General features: G+C 42.6%; 1 protein-coding gene across 1 annotated transcript in view; it reads right to left on the reverse strand.

Annotated features, from left to right (window-relative positions):
* Window positions 1-22259, reverse strand: part of LOC114657340 (uncharacterized) — a 155662-nt gene that overhangs the window by 122504 nt on the left and 10899 nt on the right. The window contains exons 2-5 of the mRNA XM_051931494.1: window positions 12213-12287; window positions 6974-7067; window positions 1267-1499; window positions 838-927 (exon numbers count right to left, since the gene is read on the reverse strand). Coding sequence (XP_051787454.1) covers window positions 838-927; window positions 1267-1499; window positions 6974-7067; window positions 12213-12270 — 475 coding nt within the window. The 5' untranslated portion in view covers window positions 12271-12287. The remainder of the gene's footprint in view (window positions 1-837; window positions 928-1266; window positions 1500-6973; window positions 7068-12212; window positions 12288-22259) is intronic.

Consider the following 22259-nt stretch of genomic DNA (forward strand, 5'->3'; position numbering starts at 1 on the left):
ACCCGGCTGCTATGTCTCTATTACGTGCCATTTAGTATGTGATCTGGCATGGGAGCAACGCTAAGGCTTGTGGTGCACCATCTGTTGGAATGACAAATGCAATGCATTGGATAAATACAAATGTTTGTGTTGGGCCATCTGTTGGAAAGGCGAATGCAAAGTATGTAATTACTACACGTTTGTACTGGGCCACCTGTTGGAAAGACAAATGCAATGTGCACTTGATTACTACATATGTTTGTGCTAGGCCACCTGTTGGAAGGGCAAATGCAAAGCATGTAATTACTACACATGTATGTGCTGGGCCACTTGTTGGAAAGACAATTGCAATGTGCACTTCATTACTACAAATGTTTGTGCTAGGCAACCTGTTGGAAAGGCAAATGCAATGCATGTAATTACTACACATTTGTGCAGGGCCACCTGTTGGAAAGACAAATGCAATGTGCACTTGATTACTACAAATGTTTGTGCTAGGCCACCTGTTGGAAGGGCAAATGCAATGCATATACTGTAATTACAACACGTTTGTGCTGTGCCACCTGTTGGAAAGACAAATGCAATGTACTTTATTACTACAAATGTTTGTGCTTGGCAACCTGTTGAAATGACAAATGCAATGCATTTTATTACTGCATGCATTTGAAAATTCATTCCAATTGATGGTGCACTTACTTTTACTACAACACAGTGTCAGAAAAAGGAATTGAGATCATAACAAATGAATTTAACAAAACTGATAATGTAAACCTTAATATCTGTGGTCTCTGATAAAAATAAATACAAAAAGTTGGCTAGAGACTATTAAAATTGTGCATTAAAAAATGAATTACAAACCTTGTCCTTTCACTCCATCTTTCTTGTTATCTGATTTTTTCTCGCCGTCATTTTGTAGTTTCTCACGCCTTCTATCTTTTGACTTGATCCCTAGGAAAGAAATAAATAAAAGATGATTAACCAAATTACATTTATGTATTTGGCTGGCGCTTTTATCCAAGGAGACATAAAGGATTTGAGATACAACTGGTTTCATTTCCCCCCCCCCCCCCACCCCCTTTGGAGCACAGGCAGGTGAGATGACTTGATGATAGACAAAAACTGGTGTCAGTAGTGGGATCTGATCCCACATCAAATGTTGTTGTGGTAAGTACCAAAACAAGATTATTATTCTGAGACAATCAATCAATGAAAGCACAGATGAAAATATATGAAGTAGAAAACACAATTCAAACCAAAAACCTTTTGCATTGTAGACATACTATGTACCTGTAGAAGGAGGAGGAAGGGTAGCAAAAGTGACTTTCCTGACCTTCCTGGTGATCTCACCCTGCTGGTAGATTTCTATTACATGGTCCAGGCCATTGTTTAGAGCTGCCTGGTGGTTCATCTGCTGCTGAAGGATTCGGTCCCGCAAGACATGCAGTTTCAATCCCGGTGCAGAGCCAGTCCTAAGAAGCTGCCTACGATGGTCCATCTCTTGAGAGGTTAAGAAGTGGGCACTACAAAGACATAAGGGAATTTGGTCAAATGTTTTGTTCTCCTCCCACTTACAAAATAATGAACACCCACTGGAGCACAAACTGAATGCAAAAAGTTTTCAACTGTTGAGTCAAAAAGTTTAGAAAAACATATTGCTAAAAGGTGTCAAATTTCAGCCAGGATGGGCTGGGGTTCAAATCCACGTGTTATGTCGGGTTTTCATTCGTTTATTTAAGTTAATGCTACTTTGTTTATTTTTGGTTTTGTCTATGTACGTATGTAAACTGCCTGTGTTATGTTCCATGTGTTTTGTGGGTTGTCCCCCAAGATGCAGGGTTACCTGCCAATCACTGCTGACAGCTGCCCTCCTAACTATAAATCCAGAGGGTCTCCCACAGTTCCTGGCACTGTGAATGCGCTCTGGAGTTGGTGAGCTCTTCTGTCTTTTACTGTGCTCTGTGAATTTCTGGATTTTTGACCTTCTGCTCTGCGTGTTTTTAATCTGTTTTTGGGACTGTTGGATTGCCTTATTGTTTAGGCAACTCTGCTTTGCCTTCTCTGCTCCACCAAGCTTCTTTTCTGCAAGAAAGCATTTTGGAAAAAATACATCTTTTTATTGTATAAAAGATTCTGTGCATAACTGGTCAATCCATTGTTGCCTAGGCTGCCTACACCCGAGTGGTGCCATTTATGAAACTAAAGTGGTGTACCCGCTATACTCTTCCATTATGTCCATGTTGTGTACAGAGAGGGGCGCTGCTTTGGTAATTCAAAGGACACACACTCCTTACCTTTCCGCTACATCCACACAATGGACAGCAAGGGGCGCACACTACAATCAAATCCACACAAGTGTTATAATACTGAAAGTCTACTAAAGACAACAGGGGGCACCATTTTTGGCAAGTCAAGGGGCGCGTGCCACACAGACATCAAGGGGGACCACTAACCCCAAACTCAGTCCTCAAAGTCTAATAATATTGAAAGTGTGCTGTTTATGTAACACAAGCATCAGTAACTCCTGACCTCTTCACCTCTCTCCTCCTTCGTCCACACTATAGACACCAAGGGGCACCATTTTGGTAAGTAAAGGGGCGCACAAACCCCTTCCCACCCACTAGGGCTCCAAATGGGCTTCCACCAGCACAAATTTATGTGTCTGCCTTTCTATCCAGCTGAGGTTTGGTGGTATACCCCCCTCTAGTGGGCATTTCTGGAACTGTTCAGGACTTTAATAATAATAATAATAATAATAATCTTTATATATAATTTGCTACCGTGGCTGTCTGTTTGTATGTCCAGGATTTTAATTCACCTATAGCTCGCAAACTGTTTGACCTATTGACCTGAAATTTGGTACACATATAATACGTGACCTCTACTGTCCACTTTCGGGGTGATTCATTTTTATTCCTCTTTTTATTTTATTTTATTGCAGAAGAAATTCTTGGCAGCAGCCAGCAGGGCAGCTGTGCGGCGCATGCATACGGACGCCGTTCTCATTCCCTACCACCTTTGCCATCACTTCCTCTACCTCTTCATATCTTAAATCATTCTTGAGGCAGATTGAAGACTTCAGTGCCAGCTTAAGTGAAAAATTAAGAAAAACGTACTAAGTAATTGCAACACAAACACTGACTTAATCAGTTTTAACGTGAAAAGATGCCAACAAAAGAAGAGAAGAAGCGGGCCACTAGGGTGGAGAAGACAAGAGCTGCTCAGGAAGGAGCAAGCACATCAACCTCTGAGCAAACGAATGCTAAACGTACAGAGAAAGAGGATGAAAACTATAAGTCAAGTGTATTCACTGCACGTTATCATTACAGCAGTATGCCGTTACTGGTAATAATAATAATATTTATTTACATGTATATAGCGCTTTTCTCACTACTCAAAGTGCTTTCCACACACTCCTAGTCATAATAAAATACACAAAGTGGAAAGCACTTTCCATTTAAATTGTATTCCCACGTATACATATACATATGTACGGACAAAAGCAGGTTTACAGTTGCTTATATGTAGAGAAAAGCCAAGCAAAATGACACCTTTTATTGGCTAACTAAAAAGATTACAATATGCAAGCTTCCGAGGCAACTCAGGCCCCTTCTTCAGGCAAGATGGAATCATGAAGAAGGGGCCTGAGTTGCCTCGAAAGCTTGCATATTGTAATCTTTTTAGTTAGCCAATAAAAGGTGTCATTTCGCTTGGCTTTTCTCTACATTCATAATGGCTAACATGGTGCAACACCCTAGTACTACAGTTGCTTATATGTAAAAAAGGTATTCAGGTTATGAGTATAACAATAACTTCATTAACCTAATAGCTTCCAGAAGAAGACAAATACAATAATTAAATACAAGAATAAACTCTGTGTTTTGCACACTCACAATTGTAAACCTACTTCTGCCAACCCCGTGTGTGTATAAATAATATATATACACATACACACCTGCACTGGCATGGATACCAGGTAGAGATAAAGGCAAAAGCATCCCAATTTAGGGGAAAGACAGTGTGGAGTGCACACCTCCAGCCCTGCAACTGCCGTCAGCAGGAGGCTGCTATCAAGGTCCCTATAGGCCTGCCTGCCTGGTCCTTTGGTTAGAAATGAGCCGGCAACCTCAGCAGGAACACCTGAGGCCACCAGAGGAAAATCTGGGCAAACAACCCAAAGCGGTTTTTTAGGGTTATGCCTGACCAAGAGATAATTCAGAAGAGGCGGGAAGCGACCTCAGAACTGGTCTAGGGATTGGGTATAAAAGAGGCCAGAGGCCACTGCTTCAGAGAACTTGAAATCAGGTGGTGTGTGGATGTGAACAAGCCGCTGAGCCACCACAAGCATCTGTGTGCTCCGTTTTCAGCTCCATTGTCAAGTGCTGCTAAAAAGCCGATATTTAATGTCATCTAACACCACATGTAATCACATTCTATTACCACTATTACTACATGACAGATAGATAGATAGATAGATAAATAGATAGATGTGAAAGGCACTATATACTATGTGACAGATAGGGGGCACTATCGCTCCCTTGAACCCTCTGATCAGAAGCCAGACACCAGGTAAAAGTCCAAATACTGTTTTTATTTGAACTACACAGTGCACCAAGCACCCTCCACTCCACAATACTCAAACTATAACAATAACACTACAATAATCAATCCTCCACCCTCCCAGGCGCGTTGCCACCCTTCCACCCAGCTCAGCTCAACCCTGGGATCTCCCACAGTACTTTATATAGTCTGTGACCCGGAAATGCTCCTGAACCCCTGTCCATGCGACTTCTTAGCACTTCCGGGTCAGATCCAAAAGTCTTCTTTTCATCCCGGAAGTACGTCATTCCTCCCGTCGCCGTGACTAAGACATATGTCCGGGTTATAGGGCACATAAGAGTCTCTGGGCCCCCCTGCAGCGTCCTCTAGCGGCCCCCAAGGTATCCAACAGGGCTGTGGATAAAAACTCCATTGTCCAGGATTCCCTGCTGGTCTTCGGGGCAGCTCCATGCTGCAGGGAGGGCTCCATCTGGCAGCCTGAGGGTATTGGCCGGGATGAAAGGCCAGCCATATCCCATAGATAGATAGATAGATAGATAGATAGATAGATAGATAGATAGATAGATAGATAGATAGATAGATAGATAGATAGATAGATAGATAGATAGATAGATAGATAGATAGATAGATAGATAGATAGATAGATAGATATCTCCATGGGAAATTTGCCTTTTTACAGAAGCTCTTTAACTAAGTAAATACATAAATAGGTAGATAAGCAAGTAAATAAATAAGAAATGCTCCAGCTTTCATATTAGGTAACCTTGTCACCATAAGCATCTGAATATTATGCCATGATTATATTGATACAGCATATTGCCGCACCCACCACATGACAAACCACTTCAGGATCCCAAATAGGACTCAAGTGCAGTCCTCACAGGTGGCACACTGGTAGTGCTGCTGCTTTGCACTAAGGAGACTGTGGAAGATTGTGGGTTCGCTTCCCGGTTCCTCCCTGTGTGGATAGCGCTTTGAGTATTGAGAAAAGCGCTACATAAATGTAATGAATTATTATTATTATTATCTATTGTGATTTACGTATAATGTGTAATGTGGTCTTTTGTGTTATTAAAAATAACTGCATAGACAATATAATTAAAATGACATTGTTAATACAGTATTTCTGGCTAAAATGTGGATGGGTGCAGAGTTTCTGGTTAAATAAAATGTGAGAGATTAGAAAAAAACGTACAAGTTCTGCTTGAAAGTTTAAACACACACACACACACACACACACACACACACACACAACACAACCACAAGATGGCAGTATAAGTACAGCATCTGAGCTATGGTTGGAGTCCTCCGTCACTAACAGGTTAGCATCTGTCTAAGACAGGAGTACTCAGTTACGTTCCTGGAGGTCCAGAGCGGCTGAAGGTTTTCAGTTTAACCAGTTTCCTAATTACAATCCGTTTTATTGACTAATAAAGCAATATTTTTGTTTAGTTAACTCATTTTTTATATAATTCAGAACCCTTCATTGCCTATTTTAGTTTTACGAGGTACGCTGATGCATTTGGGTTTTTATTGTCTTCTGTTTTCTTAACCAGCCAACAGTTGATAATGAGGTGTAAATGACAAAAGAACAAGCGGCTCTCCTGTTATTTAAACCTGTGCACGCACATCATGAAGTGTCTGCCTTAACAGAATGATTAGAAATAAACAAGAGAAAGGACAGACCAAAAACATATGCATAAAGTTCTCAGAAAACAACAAAAAAAACATTCTTGGTCTTGGAAGAATGAAAGCACTAACAAGCCATATAATTATGAGCCCAGTCTCATTACCTGTTAGGCCTTCCTTATAATTACAAAACTGGTGGGAACGAAATCCTGCAGCCAGTGCAGACCTACAGGACTGTAACTCAGTACCCCTGGTCTGACATATAAAGCTGAATGTGTGTTTGTCTGGTGTGCAGAACCACACCTTTGAAGAGATCGCCTCCAAATTTTGCACAGGGGAGGACGATAGGCCATGTGATGCCATTTTCTAACCCTCTTATTCCAGAACAGGAACCTATCAACGCTAGCATTGGACACAAGGCAGGGGCACATCCTGAAGAGGGTGTCCGTCCATTACAGGGCAAACACTCCACACATACACACCCAGACAATAGTTCTGCCAATTCACCCTCTTTGGACTATGAGAGGAAATAGGAGAACCCACAGGAAAACCTCAGAGACAAAGGGAGAACATGCAAACCCCACACATGAAGGAACCGAGGGTGCAAACCCAGGTTTCCTTACTGTAGCAATAACACTGTGACAACCCCATAGGACACGTTTCATTTCAAAATGTAGTTGGTGCCCTTTCCCCAGCCCAGTGCCAGGTACCCCCACTACCATTACTATATTCATTGGTGCACACTGCACACCTTTGTATATAAAAGGATTGAAATTCATCCTAATAAATGAACATTAAATACACTGACCTGGGAAAAACGTGCTCTTCTGCTCTGTTCCTCTGCATCTTTAATGGCGTATCATCAGTCCAACTTAACTTCCTTCGGATATTTTCATTCCTGTCTGTGTACCAGAAATATCTCATGAGTGAAAAATCAAAACACATCAAAGGGTGAGCTATGACAAGAAATATAAAAAGGAGGTGCAGTGTGTTCTTTTCCAAAAGTACACAGAATTGTGATGACAGAGGGCTTTACTAAAAACTTAAGTAAACCTTGTTTAGAATTTTATAAGTAAAACACACCCATACAGACGTGGCTGAAAATATCGATACCCTTTTGTGATGCAAAAGAGGTTTGTGGCGTTCCAAATTATAAATAGATTATTGGGAGTCCCAGAGCATGCGGGCTCCGAGGAAGTGCAGGTGTCCCTAAACATTTGGACAGTGACACAATTTTCAGAATTCTGGCTCTGTGCTCCACCACAATGGATTTGAAACAAAGCAATCAAGATATGATTGAAGTGCAGACTTTCAGCTTTACTTCAAGGGGCTTAAGAAAAATATTATATTAGCCATTTAGAAAACACGGCCATTTTTGTGCATGGTACCCCTATATTGAGGGGGTAACTAACATAATCATAAATAAACTGCTCAAAAAAATGAAAGGACCCCTTTTTAAGGAGAGTATAGAATCAAGTCAGTGACACTTTTGGGCTATTGATCTGGTCAGTTAAGTAGCAGAGGGGCTTGTTCATCAGTTTCAGCTGCTTTGGTGCACTAGTGGGGCAACAATGAGACGACCCCCAAAACAGAAATGGATTTTAACAGGTGGAGGGAGGCCACTGACATTTTTCCCTCCTCATCTGTTTTGTCACTCATTTTGCATTTGGCTACGGTCAGTGTCACTACTGGTAGCATGAGGCCATACCTGGACCCTGCAGAGGTGGCACAGGAAGGGCAACATAGGAAGCAATGTCAGAGATGAGATCAAGAGATGTGAGATGATCTGATCTGGATGTCAGTAAGCATAGTCATTGTATAATATCCCATCCAATCATTATCCAACCCGCTATATCCTAACTACAGGGTCATGGGGGGTCTGCTGGAGCCAATCCCAGCCAACACAGTGCGCAAGGCTGGAAACAAACCCTGGGCAGGGTGCCAGCCCAGCGCAGGGCACACACACCCACACACCAAGCACCCACTAGAGACAATTTAGAATCGCCAATGCACCTAACCTGCATGTCTTTGCACTGTGGGAGGAAACCCACGCAGACACGGGGAGAACATGCAAACTCCACGCAGGGAGGACCCGGGAAGCGAACCTACGTCTCTTAACTGCGAGGCCCATTGTATAACATTGATAGCTAAACCAAAAGCTGCCCAGGCTAACATTTACCCCCTTGACATTTTTGATTTTTGGTAAGCTCTTCTAAGACTGTTAATATCCAGGCTTTTCTATCTATTTTATTTTCTTCTATTTGATAATGTTATATGTTAATAAATGCCATGTTGCTCTTATATACTGCTCAAAAAACTGAAAGGACCCCTTTTGAATGAGAGTATAGCATCAAGTCAATGACACTTCTGGGCTACTGATCAGGTCAGTTAAGTAGCAGAGGGGCTTGTTCATCAGTTTCAGCTGCTTTGGTGCACTAGAGGGGGGGCAACAATGAGACGACCCCCAAAACAGGAATGAATGGTTAAACAGGTGGAGGGAGGCCACTGACATTTTTCCCTCCTCATGTGTTTTGTCACTCATTTTGCATTTGCCTATGGTCAGTGTCACTACTGGTAGCATGAGGCCATATCTGGACCCTGCAGAGGTGGCACAGGTAGTCCAACTTCTTTAGGATGGCAGGCACATCAATATGTGCCATTGCCAGAAGGTTTGCTGTGTCTGCCAGCACAGTCTGAAGGGCATGGAGGAGATTCCAGGAGACAGGCAGGCAGTTACTCTAGGAGAGCTGGACAGGGCCCCTCGTAGAAGGACCTTAACCCATCAGCAGGACCCACCGGTATCTGCTCCATTGGGCAAGGAGTACAGGATGAGCACTGCCAGAGACTACAAAATGACCTCCAGCAGGCAGGCAGGCCACTGGTGTGAATGTCTCTGACCAAACAATCAGAAACAAACTTAATAAGGCGTTATGTTATTCCTTGGTTATGTTATCAGCAGTTCTGGGTCAAGAGGCTCCAGGGAGCAACCCGGGATCGTGGAGCTGACCCTGATTGTCACACCTTTAATTAAAAAAAAAAAAAAAAAAAAAAAAAAAAAAAAAAAATCAAATTGGGATGGAATGGTCCATATAGCAATTCCACGTAAATTACAATTTATCTCTGAAACTACTCAATAGACCTGGTCCCATGACTGAACAGAACAGACTGCATAAAATCTTGATTAAACAGTCCCTACGGCATTGTTGGACAATGGTTAAATGTTTTTTGAAGGACTAGGGGGCTCTGCCCCCTGCTTGCTTCGCTCGCCAACCCCCAGGCGGGCGCTACATGCTAGCAACTTTGCGGCTCTGCCACTCACGTATGGGGAAGCGGATGTATAATTTAAACAATGTTATTTTCATAGGAATTGTTATATATGCATAATAGACTATTTTACATTACAGCGAGTAATTAACCATAGTAACAAATAGTAAACTGTAATAAATTGAAAGAAAATTATGTTTCATGTTGCGTTAGAGGTATTTGTTGTGTTATATGTTTTCATTGTGTTTGGTTTTGAAATTAACATGCAAATTCTTTTAAATCTTACACTTTTACTGTAAAACTTCAGTAAAAACAATATTTGGAATTAACTTTTCGTCAATATCGCTTGGAATTTTGATTCCGTGTTTGGACTTTCATTGTGACAACGCAACGCTTAACTGCCTGTGAGTGAATATCGTTTCTTTCTCTTTAATAAATAAACCGACATTTTCAAATGTTTGTCCTTGTGATTTGTTAATTGTCATAGCAAAAGCTATTCTAACTGGATAGCGACAAATGGCATATGAAGATCTCCTTTGGTGTCTAATGTTATCCACAGAAGATGTACTACATTACCTTTCTTCCATCCATCCAATTTGCCAACCCGCTGAATCCGAACACAGGGTCACGGGGGTCTGCTGGAGCCAATCCTAGCCAACACAGGGCACAAGGCAGGAACCAATCCCGAACAGGGTGCCAACCCACCGCAGCATTACCTTTCTTGTCGTCTGTTAAAATTTCACATATTAGAATTGTACGACCAATTATGAATACAACTAATGTTATCCTATTGCATAGTCCATCATTCAGACATAAATTACGCAATAACATTACGATACCTCCTTTCAACAGTAATTCGGCCGGTGGAAAACCAGACGGTGTTAACGGTTGTAGATATTCTACAGGATATTGTAAGTTAATGTTTTCATCTTGCTCTAAATTTTTGAAAGGATGTAGTCATCCAGGAGCTCTGCGAAAGTGTCACTCAAACAAAAGTGGGTCATAGGGCGGCTGCCGGTGAGTCACAAGGGTTACAGTTGTTTACAATGGTAGTGGTTTGCCACTCCAACAGTTACGCTTGGAACAAAATTGGACTGTCAAGCTCAAGTCACAAAAGTCCGTTAGTGACAACGGCCCCTCTCATCCCAGGGTGGTACCACATACAGTACCTTAGGTGAGCCTAGAAGGTGACCCCTCTGGCATGCATCCGTGACAAAATTTATTTTGGCAAATTCCTTGAGGACACATGTTATTTAATTATGTTTACATTTCTGACGCTCTTTTTCAGTAGAGAGAATTTCAAACCATATGACTAATGATGGGCGGCACGGTGGCGCAGTGGATAGCGCTGCTGCCTCGCAGTTAGGAGACCCGGGATGCGTGGAGTTTGCATGTTCTCCCCGTGCCTGCGTGAGTTTCCTCCGGGCAATCCGGTTTCCTCCCACAGTCCAAAGACATACAGGTTAGGTGCATTGGCGATTCTAAATTGTCCCTAGTGTGTGGGTGTGTGTACCCTGCGGTGGGCTGGCACCCTGCCCGGCGTTTGTTCCTGCCTTGCGCCCTGTGTTGGCTGGGATTGGCTCCAGCAGACCCCCGTGACCCTGAAGTTAGGATAATGGATGGATGGATGACTAATGACAGATGCTGTTGTAACAGGAGCCGTCCTTGGCCTAATGCAGGGGGGTTCTTAAACTTTTTTAATGTGAAGAACCCAAATAAATCAAAACTATACAGGGATCCAAAAGGAGGATAACAGTATTACCATGACGACAGCAGAGCTATAAACAGACATATCAATGGCCATGTAATAATAATTTACATTTCTCTGCTAAGCAGACACATTTATCCAAAGCGACTCACAAAAGAGGTCAACATCATCAAGTAACATCAGTCTGGGGCCTGTTTGGGAACAGGTGTGACAGGACAAGGTGACAAAATTGATTTGCACAAGTGAAAAGCTCAAAACAAAATACAAGCAGGTTTCAATTCCCAGATTTACAAAATCTAAGAGTCATTTCTTAGAAATTCACCAGATAAGCAAGTCTTGAAAACGCTTCTTGAACACACTGAGGAAGCCGGAGTTTCACATGGAGGTGGGCAGCTCATTCCACAATTCAGGAGCTACACAAGTCTAGACAGTAATTTGATACCACGCTGAGGCGGCATCATCAGACGCAGCTCATCAGTAGATCTGGGTGGTTGAGAAAGGAGCAGAAGACCTCAAAATTGCTTCCCAGCATGTGGGTCAGCATTAAGGATCTGAACTTAATATATGCTGCTACTGGAAACCACTATACTGATCTGAAGAGACGAGTAACATGTGCCAACCTCGGCTGGTTGAACAAAAGATGCGCTGCTGCATTTAATAAAATAAATATGCTGGGTACAAGTGACAGGCAAAATCCAAAGAAAAGTTGTAGAGCCAACCCAGCCACCATGTTGAATAACAAAACAAAAAATGGCTCTTGGCAGCAAAATAAACAGAAGATCGAGGGAAATAAGCACAGAGACAATCAAACACACAAATTGGACCCTCTGACAGCTCACAGCTAAGTGTCTGTCTGTGGAACTCCATCCTGCAGTAGACTCAGGTCAAGACTGAGACGCTTCCTTCTGTAAATGGCCACCTTTATATTAGAACATTCTAGATCAGGACGGACCATTCAGCCCACCAAAGCATACAACAAAACAAACTTGTAACCAGCTTCAGCGCACCTTAAATGAATGTAGGTATGGGTGAAAGCAAACACAAAAGTAACCACTTCCAGTTCAAAAGGTCCTACCAGGCTCTGCCATTAGGCCTCCGTCCATTCTTGCTCTCAGATTGCACGTTTGTTCCATCCCAAGGCTTACAGAAGCTCCTGAAATGAGCAAATGAAGATTTGGTTAAGGAAAAAATAAAACTACATAAAAAACATGAAAGAAAAGTAAAGGTCTATAATCTTTAAAAAAAAAAAAACATACTAAATAACTGTTTATTTTCTTTGCTGTTGAGACATGGAAATTGGAGAATCTCATCATTCAGACGCTGAGCACAAGAAAAAAAAAAAAAAAAAAAAAAAAAAAAAGCACAGTATCTTAATTATATATTACTAGACAAAGAGCCCGTTTCGACAACGTAAGATGAAACGGGCACGAGTTTGTGTCAGCAGTGTATGAAGAACAAATGATAAGTAATGAAGAATAATGATTGTAGTCCGCTTTACTCATTACTGTACGAATTTTCCAGGCCTATAGTATAATATTGAATGATGAATGTTCCAGTACAATATGGTATATAGGTGTATTGAATGAATGCGTAATTGAATCAGAATGTGTAATTAGGCCTCGAGCTGTAGTCGAAATCGCCTTTCAGGCCTCTAGAGCTTTAATCGAAGTCGCCTTTCTCTTTGAATTTTTGCGGCCATAAATCCGCCGCCTGCCACAATGTTGGGGTTGGATGTCGGTCTCGTAAGGTTTTTCGGGCAGCTGCGCAGAAGGCGAGTGCGCATTCGGCTTCGGACGGACGTGAGTGAGTGAGGAGGCAGGCGAATTATGTATTAAGATGTTCAACACAAACTGCTTGTAAATTGCTAGGTATGAAGTATAAAGTGAAATGGGCCCCAACTTTTAGCTTCAAAACGCTGATGAGGAACCCTGTTTTATCTTCACTTTGGATAACATAATAAAGCCGGAGTTCCAAAAGTCCATTTGCTTTATTTTATATTAGTCAAAATACCCAGCACTGCCCGGTTGTTTTTGTAGAATGGATTAAGAAAATAAAGCAAAAGGTTCTGGGATTGTTACATCTTTACTCCTCTCTCATCTGCCTCACACTTGCACTTTCATCATGTCAAACAAATCCAAACCGACCAATTAGATTGATCTCTGGGGCAGGACACACAGACCATAGTGTTTGTATAGATAGGTCTCGTGGCCTGGAACGCCTACAGATTTTATTTTTTTTCTCCAGCTTTCCGGAGTTTTTTTTTTTTGTTTTTTGTGTCCACCCTGGCCATCGGACCTTACTCCTTTTCTATGTTAACTAATGTTGTCTTATTTTAATTTTGTATTTTGTCTTTTATTTTTCTTTTCTTCATTATGTAAAGCACTTTGAGCTACTTTTTGTACGAAAATGTGCTATATTAATAAATGTGGTTGATAGATAGATAGATAGATAGATAGATAGATAGATAGATAGATAGATAGATAGATAGATAGATAGATAGATAGATTATTGTGTTTTTCAAATGGTGACCCTATTGTTATTGCTAACTGTCTCATCCATCATCTACACTGCCTCTCTGTCTGTCTCTGCTCTTGTGAGTCAAGACTTTTTGTTCATTTTAGGTCTGATTGGATTCCAGAATTGTGGTAAATGCTTCCTTCGTTGTAAACATGAATGCGGTCATGTCTGAATTGTCCTCTTAGTTCAAGGTGGACAGTTTGCAGTGCTTAAATTATAAAGAAAAGCTGACAAAGCTGAAAGTAAACAGCAACCCCTTGATTCTCCTTTGTGTTGCACTTCACTTCCACTCTCCATCAAGCCTCACCCAACAACCCCTACAAAAGCACACAATACTCCTTTTCATATTATAGTAAATACATAGAAGCGGCCCGCGGTGTTGTCCGGGTAAGTAATATTAACCTCTGGTCATTTTGTCTGCTCTTCTGGCTTCAGTTTGTTCAGATGTTTCACTTTGGATTAGTAAGGTGGGCTTTGGAAGGTGTTGGTCATAAAGTCTTTGATTATTTAGTTGTACTTCTTTTAAAGCCTGCATATGCCAGGCTCAAGTCCAGGTATCTGTTAATGGCGCTCTCATTAAGAGAGAGTATCTCAAAGGCAGGGCACAAAGCAGGAGTGGGGAATTAAGCAGCTAAGAGTTCTGGTTGCTCAGTTCAACTTCGTCTAACCGATATCAAGTCTACGGTTATGATGGATAAGTCTTCCAGGCCCAAAAAGTCTCCTAAAAGACCGCTGCAAACTAAATAAACCATGTGCCATGTGTGTGGAGAATACAGGCATTAAAAATAACTTTCTACAAAAGAAAGATCTTCTTTCAGAACCAGGTTATGCTTTAGTATTCAAGCATGTTACAAGAGCATGAGTGAACGAAGCACTGCCCCAGAATGTACGTGATCAATATCGTTCACAACTATGAGTCAGTCAGAGGCAATGCAGGACACAGAGAACTGACAGCTATGTTCATAATAAAAATGAAAAACTATACAGTATCTGTTCATACTAAACAAAGTGCCATCCCACCGAGTAAAAGAAGGGAGTGAAGACAGCACCCGTCAAGCTACTGATGACGAGGACCTACAGGAACAGCAGATTTTGGTGCACCAGACCCTGGACACAGTTAATGTGCTGAACGGCACTCTAGCATTACCACAAACCACAGACAAGGCTGCCCAAACAACTACAGTAAGTCAACATTATGGTCTAAATGGAAACACCAAAAATTGGTCAAACCAGAATATACTCCCAGCACTTAAACACACAATATATACTGTACACATAAAATAAAATCAATGTTCTCATATACGTATCCATTTAAAAACCTTACTATTAATGTCGCCTCAACAAACTGAAAAAGTCTGAAGTGGCATAAGATGAACAAATTCTGGGTGTTTACAAGAAATGTTCTTCTACCTTATGAAGTAAATCTTTACATCATAAACAAGAATAGTTGGATCAAATATTTGAATATGTGTACTTCAAATCAATATAATGTAATAGAAATGACGGAGTCAGTTCTTGAGTTCTTAAGGCCTGTGCTGACCAACTTTGTGGTGTCCTCCATCACCTGTTCAGTCTGTCCCAAAGGCTATAGAAAGTGCCACCACAGTGGAAAACATCCCGCAAGGAGAAGGTAGGAGCCTCTTCACCTAATGACTACAAAGCAGAAGCATTTGTGTCTCACAACATGAAGACCTCTGAGATGCTGGTCCGCGACTACATGAGTCCTCTTGTGAAAGCCAATCTGGACCCACTGCAGTTTGCCTATCGGACAAAGAATGAAGTGGAAGATGCAATTATCTGTCTGCTCCACACGGTTTATTCTCACCTGGACAAAGCTGGCAGCACTGTGAGGATTCTGTTTTAGATTCTCTCAGTGTCTTTAATACCACTCAGCCATCCCTGTTAAACAATAAACTCAGAGATGTGCCTGTGGTGTCCTGGATGATGGACCGTCAGTCAGGCAGATTGCAGTTTCTGAGACTCAAGGACCACGTGTGCAACACTGGAGCACCACAAGGAACAGGTCTGTCTGCTCTTCTCTTCACTCTGTACACCTCAGACTAGAAATATCCCACCAGGTCATGTCGCATACAAAAATTCTCTGATTCTACACTTATGGGGTGCATTGATAAATGGGATCAGACAAAGGAGAGGAGTCAAGGGGAGAACTTTGTTTCTTGGTGCAATAAGAACAGTCTGCATCTTAAATATCAGCAAAACCAAGGAACTGCTTACTGACTTTTGCCGCACCAATAAGCCGCTATGTCCGGCCATTATTCAGGGAGGGAATGTAGAGGTCTGTGGTGGGTTGGCGCCCTGCCCGGGATTGGTTCCTGCCTTGCGCCCTGTGTTGGCTGGGATTGGCTCCAGCAGTCCCCCGTGACACTGTGTTCGGATTCAGCGGGTTAGAAAATGGATGGATGGATGGATGGAATGTAGAGGTGATGCACTCCTACAAGGACTTGGGGGTCCACATTAATGACTGGTTGGACTGGTCTTGGAACACAGAGGAACTGGAGAAGAAACAGCAGAGCAGGCTTTTTTTTCCCCCCCTTAGAGAGAGACTACGTTCCTTCAATGTGGAAAGCAACATCCTTCACATCATCTAAAGCTCTGTGATGGCCAGTGTGGCGTGCTGGGCTGGTAATATCACTTTAAGAGAAGACCACCGAATTAACAAGTTAATTAAAAGGGCAGGTTCAGTTATGGGACACACTCTGGACACCTTGGAGGTCATACAAAAGGAGAAAGTTACAAAAAAAACTGAGCGCCATTATGAACAATGCTGCATATCCTTTCTATTGACACAACAAAACCGACGACTTTCAGCCATAAATCTTTCAGCTAAACTGTGTCAAGAAACGCAACTGGGGGCTCCTTCATACCAACAGCAATACATCTTCACTGGGACTGTGACAGTCAGAAGTTTTCTTTTATTTAATTTTCTAGCTTTATATCACTTATCATTTATATCATATATCAGTATCATCTCCAGACAGAGGAGCAGCTTCAGCAACAGACTGCTGTCACCGTCCTGCTCCACTGACTGACTGAGGAGATCGTTCCTCCATCACACTATGCAACTCTTCATTTCCACCAGAGGGGGTAAACATTAACATTATACAAAGTTATTGTCTGTCTGTATACCTGCATTATTATCACTCTTTAATTTAATATTGTTTTTTTATCAGTATGCTGCTGCTGGAGTATGTGAATTTCTCCTTGGGGATTAATAAAGTATCATCTATCTATCTTACAGTCATTCAGGTGTGTGTTCAGGCCATAGTGTGGGTATATGTGAATTTCCCATTGGGATTAATAAAGTATCTATCTATCTATCTGATGTATTTATTTATTTACTTACCTATTTATCTAACTACCCAGTGAGCTCTCTGGCAAAAGGATCTGGGCTGGTAATTTGAAGGCTGCCAGTTCAAATCCTGGTAGTGACAGAAGAAGGAGTGCTACTCCATTGGGCCCTTGAGCAAGGCCCTTAACCTGCAGCTGTTCCAGGGGTGCTGTACAAATAGCTGATCCAGCACTCTGACTCCAAAAACTCTCTGGAAAGTAAACTGGGATATGCAAAAAATGACAAATTCCTAATACAAGAAATTGTATTTAAAATTCTTTTTTTCACCATATACAGACTATTTATTTAAAGAGCATCGTAAAAAGCCAAATTTCCTCCTGGAGACAAATAACGTTCTATATAAATATGTCATTTTTCACCCCCTGATAGGTCCATCATATTCATAAAATGATACTCTAAAATGATACCACGCATGCGGAGGTTTGAAATTTGTCATCTTTAACCATCTGGGAGTGGCGCTCGTAGGGCTAGAAAGAACAGTAAAGAATCAAGTCAAATCAAGTTAGGGAGCATGCGCTGGTACAGTGCGCTGCCGCACCCACTACACGACGAAACAACTCAGGATCTCGGTTGGCAACCCCCTCAGCAGATTTGCGGTCCAGTCCCACCTTCCGGAAATGACCCTCTATCTGCCGCAGCCAGGTGTTCCGTGGGTGACCCCTTGGCCTGGTCCAGCCACTCGGGTCCTCAACAATGAGGATCACCCTCGGGGAAACGCGCCAAATGGCCGTAGTGCCGTAACTGATGCTCCCTCGCAATGCAAGAAATGTGTCTCATTCGGGACTCCGCGAGCAACACAAAGTCAAACCAGCCGTACCCAAGGATTCTCCAAAGAGACACAGGAGTCCAGTCTTCGTCTCAGGTCACTGGATAGCGTCCATGTCTCGCAACCATATAGCAGGACAGGAAGCACCAGGCCTCTAAAGACTTGGAGCTTCGTTCTTTTGCATAGATATCGGGAGCGCCACACACACCCCTTTCCAGCGACCTCATGACCCTCCCATGCTCTCCCAATCCGTCTACTGACTTCACAGAAAGAGTCACCAGAGACATGAATGTCACTGCCATGGTAAGTACACCTCTCAATGAGGTTGAGACTCTCTCCGCAGACAGACACACTGCAGATGCAGTTTAGATTGCCCAGAGGGGGCTGGGTGGTCACGTGGCCTCGGAACCCCGGCAGATTTTATTTTTTTTCTCCAGCTGTCTGGAGTTTTTTTTGTTTTTTCTGTCCTCCCTGGCCATCGGACTTTACTTTTATTCTATGTTAAAAAAGTAAAATTCTCCGATTTTTATGCTTCAGAAATAATTTTCAGACTGTCCTTCTGTGTTGGCATCAGACACAGCAGTTGAAATTTATGAGGCAATAACAAAAATAAAGTTAACATTACACCGATAATAATTTCTCGGAAGATAAACAACTAAGGTACTTGAGTAGTAAACGGATGGCATGGATGGCTAGTACCCTTTTCTATTTTCCTTCCATCCATTATCCAACCCGCTATATCCTAACTACAGGGTCACAGGAATCTGCTAGAGCCAATCCCAGCCAACACAGGGCACAAGGCAGGAAACAAACCCCGGGCAGGGTGCCAGCCTACCGCAGGGCATTATGTTAATTAGTGTTCCCTAATTTGAATTATTTATTTTGTCTTTTTTCTCTTTCTTCATCATGTAAAGCACTTTGAGCTACATAGTTTGTATGAAAATTCATCCATCCATTTTCCAACCCGCTGAATCCGAACACAGGGTCACGGGGGTCTGCAAATGTGCAATAGAAATAAATGTTGTTGTTGATGGCTGTGCCCAAGAGGTCATTAAAGAATCAAAACATCATAAGCATTACCAATTAAAGATCAGCAACCTTGAAACAACACTCCACATGCTTATGGATGTCCCCAACCATCCCTCTTTTTTTTTAGGTTTTGTGAAAAGGAGTAACTTTAGATCCCTTGAATCTCATTATGGGGTGAACTCCTGGGGCCAGTTGATATAGCAGGCACAACTTCAAATCCTCTGTGGTGGGTTAGCACCCTGCCCGGGACTGGTTCCTGCCTTGTGCCCTGTGTTGGCTCCGGCAGACCCCCGTGACCCTGTGTTCGGATTCAGAGGGTTGGAAAATGGATGGATGGATGAACTTCAAATCCTTCTTATCATTTTTGCTGATGACAACTATTGGCTTGTTCTTTATTACAAAGCCATTATTTTCCACTTGCAAAGGTGGGGTTTTGGGTCTATATGATCAAACGTTGGCACCCTGCCCGGGATTGATTCCTGCCTTGTGCCCTGTGTTGGCTGGGATTGGCTCCAGCAGACCCCCGTGACCCTGTGTTCGGATTCAGCGGGTTGGAAAATGGATGGATGGATGAACTTCAAATCCTTCTTATCATTTTTGCTGATGACAACTATTGGCTTGTTCTTTATTACAAAGCCATTATTTTCCACTTGCAAAGGTGGGGTTTTGGGTCTATATGATCAAACGTTGGCACCCTGCCCGGGATTGATTCCTGCCTTGTGCCCTGTGTTGGCTGGGATTGGCTCCAGCAGGCCCCCGTGACCCTGTGTTCAGATTCAGCGGGTTGGAAAATGAATGGATGGATGATCAAAAAAAAAAAAAGGGAAGCCTCAAATATGTCGCCGTGTTGCATGACTAGACATCAAGATGTGTGGAACGGCAAATCATAGCTGGGAGTTTTCCTGTACCGGTGAATCAGGAGTGCGCTGAACAGACAAAAAAAAAAAAACGAATCGTTCAGATGTAATTCTTACGAACACAAAATAGATACTTAATTATAAGAGGCGTGTCGACAAATCTTACGCTCCATGTGTCCTGACAGAGCCTCATCAAGATTAAACTTCTATTTTGAAAGGCCATCATCTGTCGCGCTTCTTACCTTACAAACAGCAGTAATGGAGTTCTGTGGTTTCCAGCATTGATTTTGGAGTTGCATTGGGTCTTTGGATGACCCCGCGAATACTTCCACCCGTTTTAGAAACTGCCATGACCCGGTCGGGATGTTAGCACTCTACCCTCGCGTCAACTTTAGCGTCCCCGGTGCGCACTTCATCTGATTTGACGCGTGCACGAGAAGTCCCGTGTCGGCGGGTGCTCCAAGCGAATGGCGTGAGCGCGGTGTGGGTAACACATTACCAGTTCGGACTCCAAAAAATAAGGCACCGCGAAAAAGCTGCGAGCTGCGCTGTTGGTTTTGCCGATTTACATTCGAATGGACTGAACTCGAATTTTAAATTCAAGTCCTTCAAATATGCAGCTGAGCTGTCATCGCGAGACCTGAGCGGCGGGAGAACACTCTGTGTGACGTCAGTGTGCGCGGGCACTCACAAGGTTTGTGTAGATTGAAGGAACCAATCTGACAAACCTCAGCCGAAAAAGTTTAATCCTGTAGTCTCGTGTTCGTTTTCCAAAGTCAAAGTGAACTTTATTGTCATCTCAACCATATACAAATATACAGATAGACGATATTGCGTCGTTTGTGAGGATTCTGCTTTATGCTTAACGCACGTTAGTCTGTTTTCAGGTGACGCCTATAGACTGGATGTCCATTCTCATTATTGGACACTTTGCCAAATGAAGACCGGGGACGGCGAGAAACAAAAATGTAAGGTGCGCGATACGCAACGCGGACCTGAATGTACTGTTAACAATTAAGAATATCAATATTTTTCTTCTGCACAGGTCAACATTAAGGGCATTGTTTAGCGCTACATGTTTAAACGATGCGTAAAAATTGTAGATTTTTAAGGCCCTGTGCACTCGGGCGTTCAGATCTTAGTTAAATGAATGCGCTCTCGATTGACTTCAATAAGACGTTACATTCGCGTTCGTTTGCCTCTGTAAAACGCCAACCTGCAGCCCAAATTGTAGTTTTGGGTGTTTACCAGTGGGAGGTATGGGGGTTGTGTGCAGTTATCAGCAGTCCAGAGCATAGACATATATAGATAGACTCCGCATTCACTGTGTTGCCCAGTAGACACGATACGTCAGCGCGTACGCCATATTGCGAGTGGCAAAAGTGCAATTTAAACTAATACAGGTAAACGTGGAAACCGGGTTTTTTGAAGAAAAAACAATAACGTTTAAAACATTAGATTTTGGTGAATCGTTTAAATGCAATCCATTTATACACTAATAATGGCAATTATTAAATAATAAATCATTATTATTATCCAACCCGCTATATCCGAACTACAGGGTCACAGGGGTTGGGACAAATAATGCTGTAGTATATTTAAGTATATATGACAATTGCTCACTCGGACAAGGGGGGGCCCTAAGCTATAGCTTGTGTAGCTTATACGTAAATCCTGCACTGCACAGGGGTCTGCTGGAGTCAGTCCCAGCCAACACAGGGCGCAAGGCAGGAAACAAACCCAGAGCAGGTTGCCAGCCCACCGCAGGGCATACACACACACACACGGGACAATTTAGGATCGCCAATCCACCTAACCTGCATGTCTTTGGACTGTGGGAGGAAACCCACGCAGATACGGGGAGAACATGCAAACTCCACGCAGGGAGGACCCAGGAAGCGAACCCGGGTCTCCTAACTGCGAGGCAGCAGCGCTACCCACTGCGCCACCGTGCCGCCCCCATTATTATTATCTTCTTATATAATACGCTACCGTAGCTGTTCGTTTGTCTGTCCAGAATTTTAAATCGCCTGTAGCTCGCAAACCGTTTTACCTATTGACCTGAAAATTGATACACATAGACTATGTGACGTCTACTATCCACTTTCGGGGTGATGATTGACCTCCAAGGTTATTCCTATTTTATTGTAGAATCGACTCTCGGCAGCGGACAGCAGGGAGGCCGTGCAGCACATGCGTACGGGTGCCGTTCTCATCCCTACCACCTTCACCGTCACCTCTCCTACCTCTTCATATCTTAAATCATTCTTGAGGCAGATTGAAGACTTAAGTGAAAAATTAAGGAAAACGTACTAAGTAATTGCAACACACACACTGACTTAATCAGTTTTAATGCGAAAAGATGGCGACAAAAGAAGAGAAGAAGTGGGCCACTAGGGTGGAGAAAAGAAGAGCTGCTCAGGAAGCACAAAGCACATCAACCTCTGAGCAAACCAATGCTAAACATACAGAGAAAGAGGATGAAAACTATGAATGCTCAAGTCAAGAATATTCACTGCACATTATCATGCAGTATGCCGTTACTGGTTATTAAATAATTCCTTCCATATAAGTAACATTTCT

This window comes from Erpetoichthys calabaricus, chromosome 9 (genome assembly GCF_900747795.2).
Source record: "Erpetoichthys calabaricus chromosome 9, fErpCal1.3, whole genome shotgun sequence".
In the NCBI taxonomy this organism is placed as follows: Eukaryota; Metazoa; Chordata; class Cladistia; order Polypteriformes; family Polypteridae; genus Erpetoichthys; species Erpetoichthys calabaricus.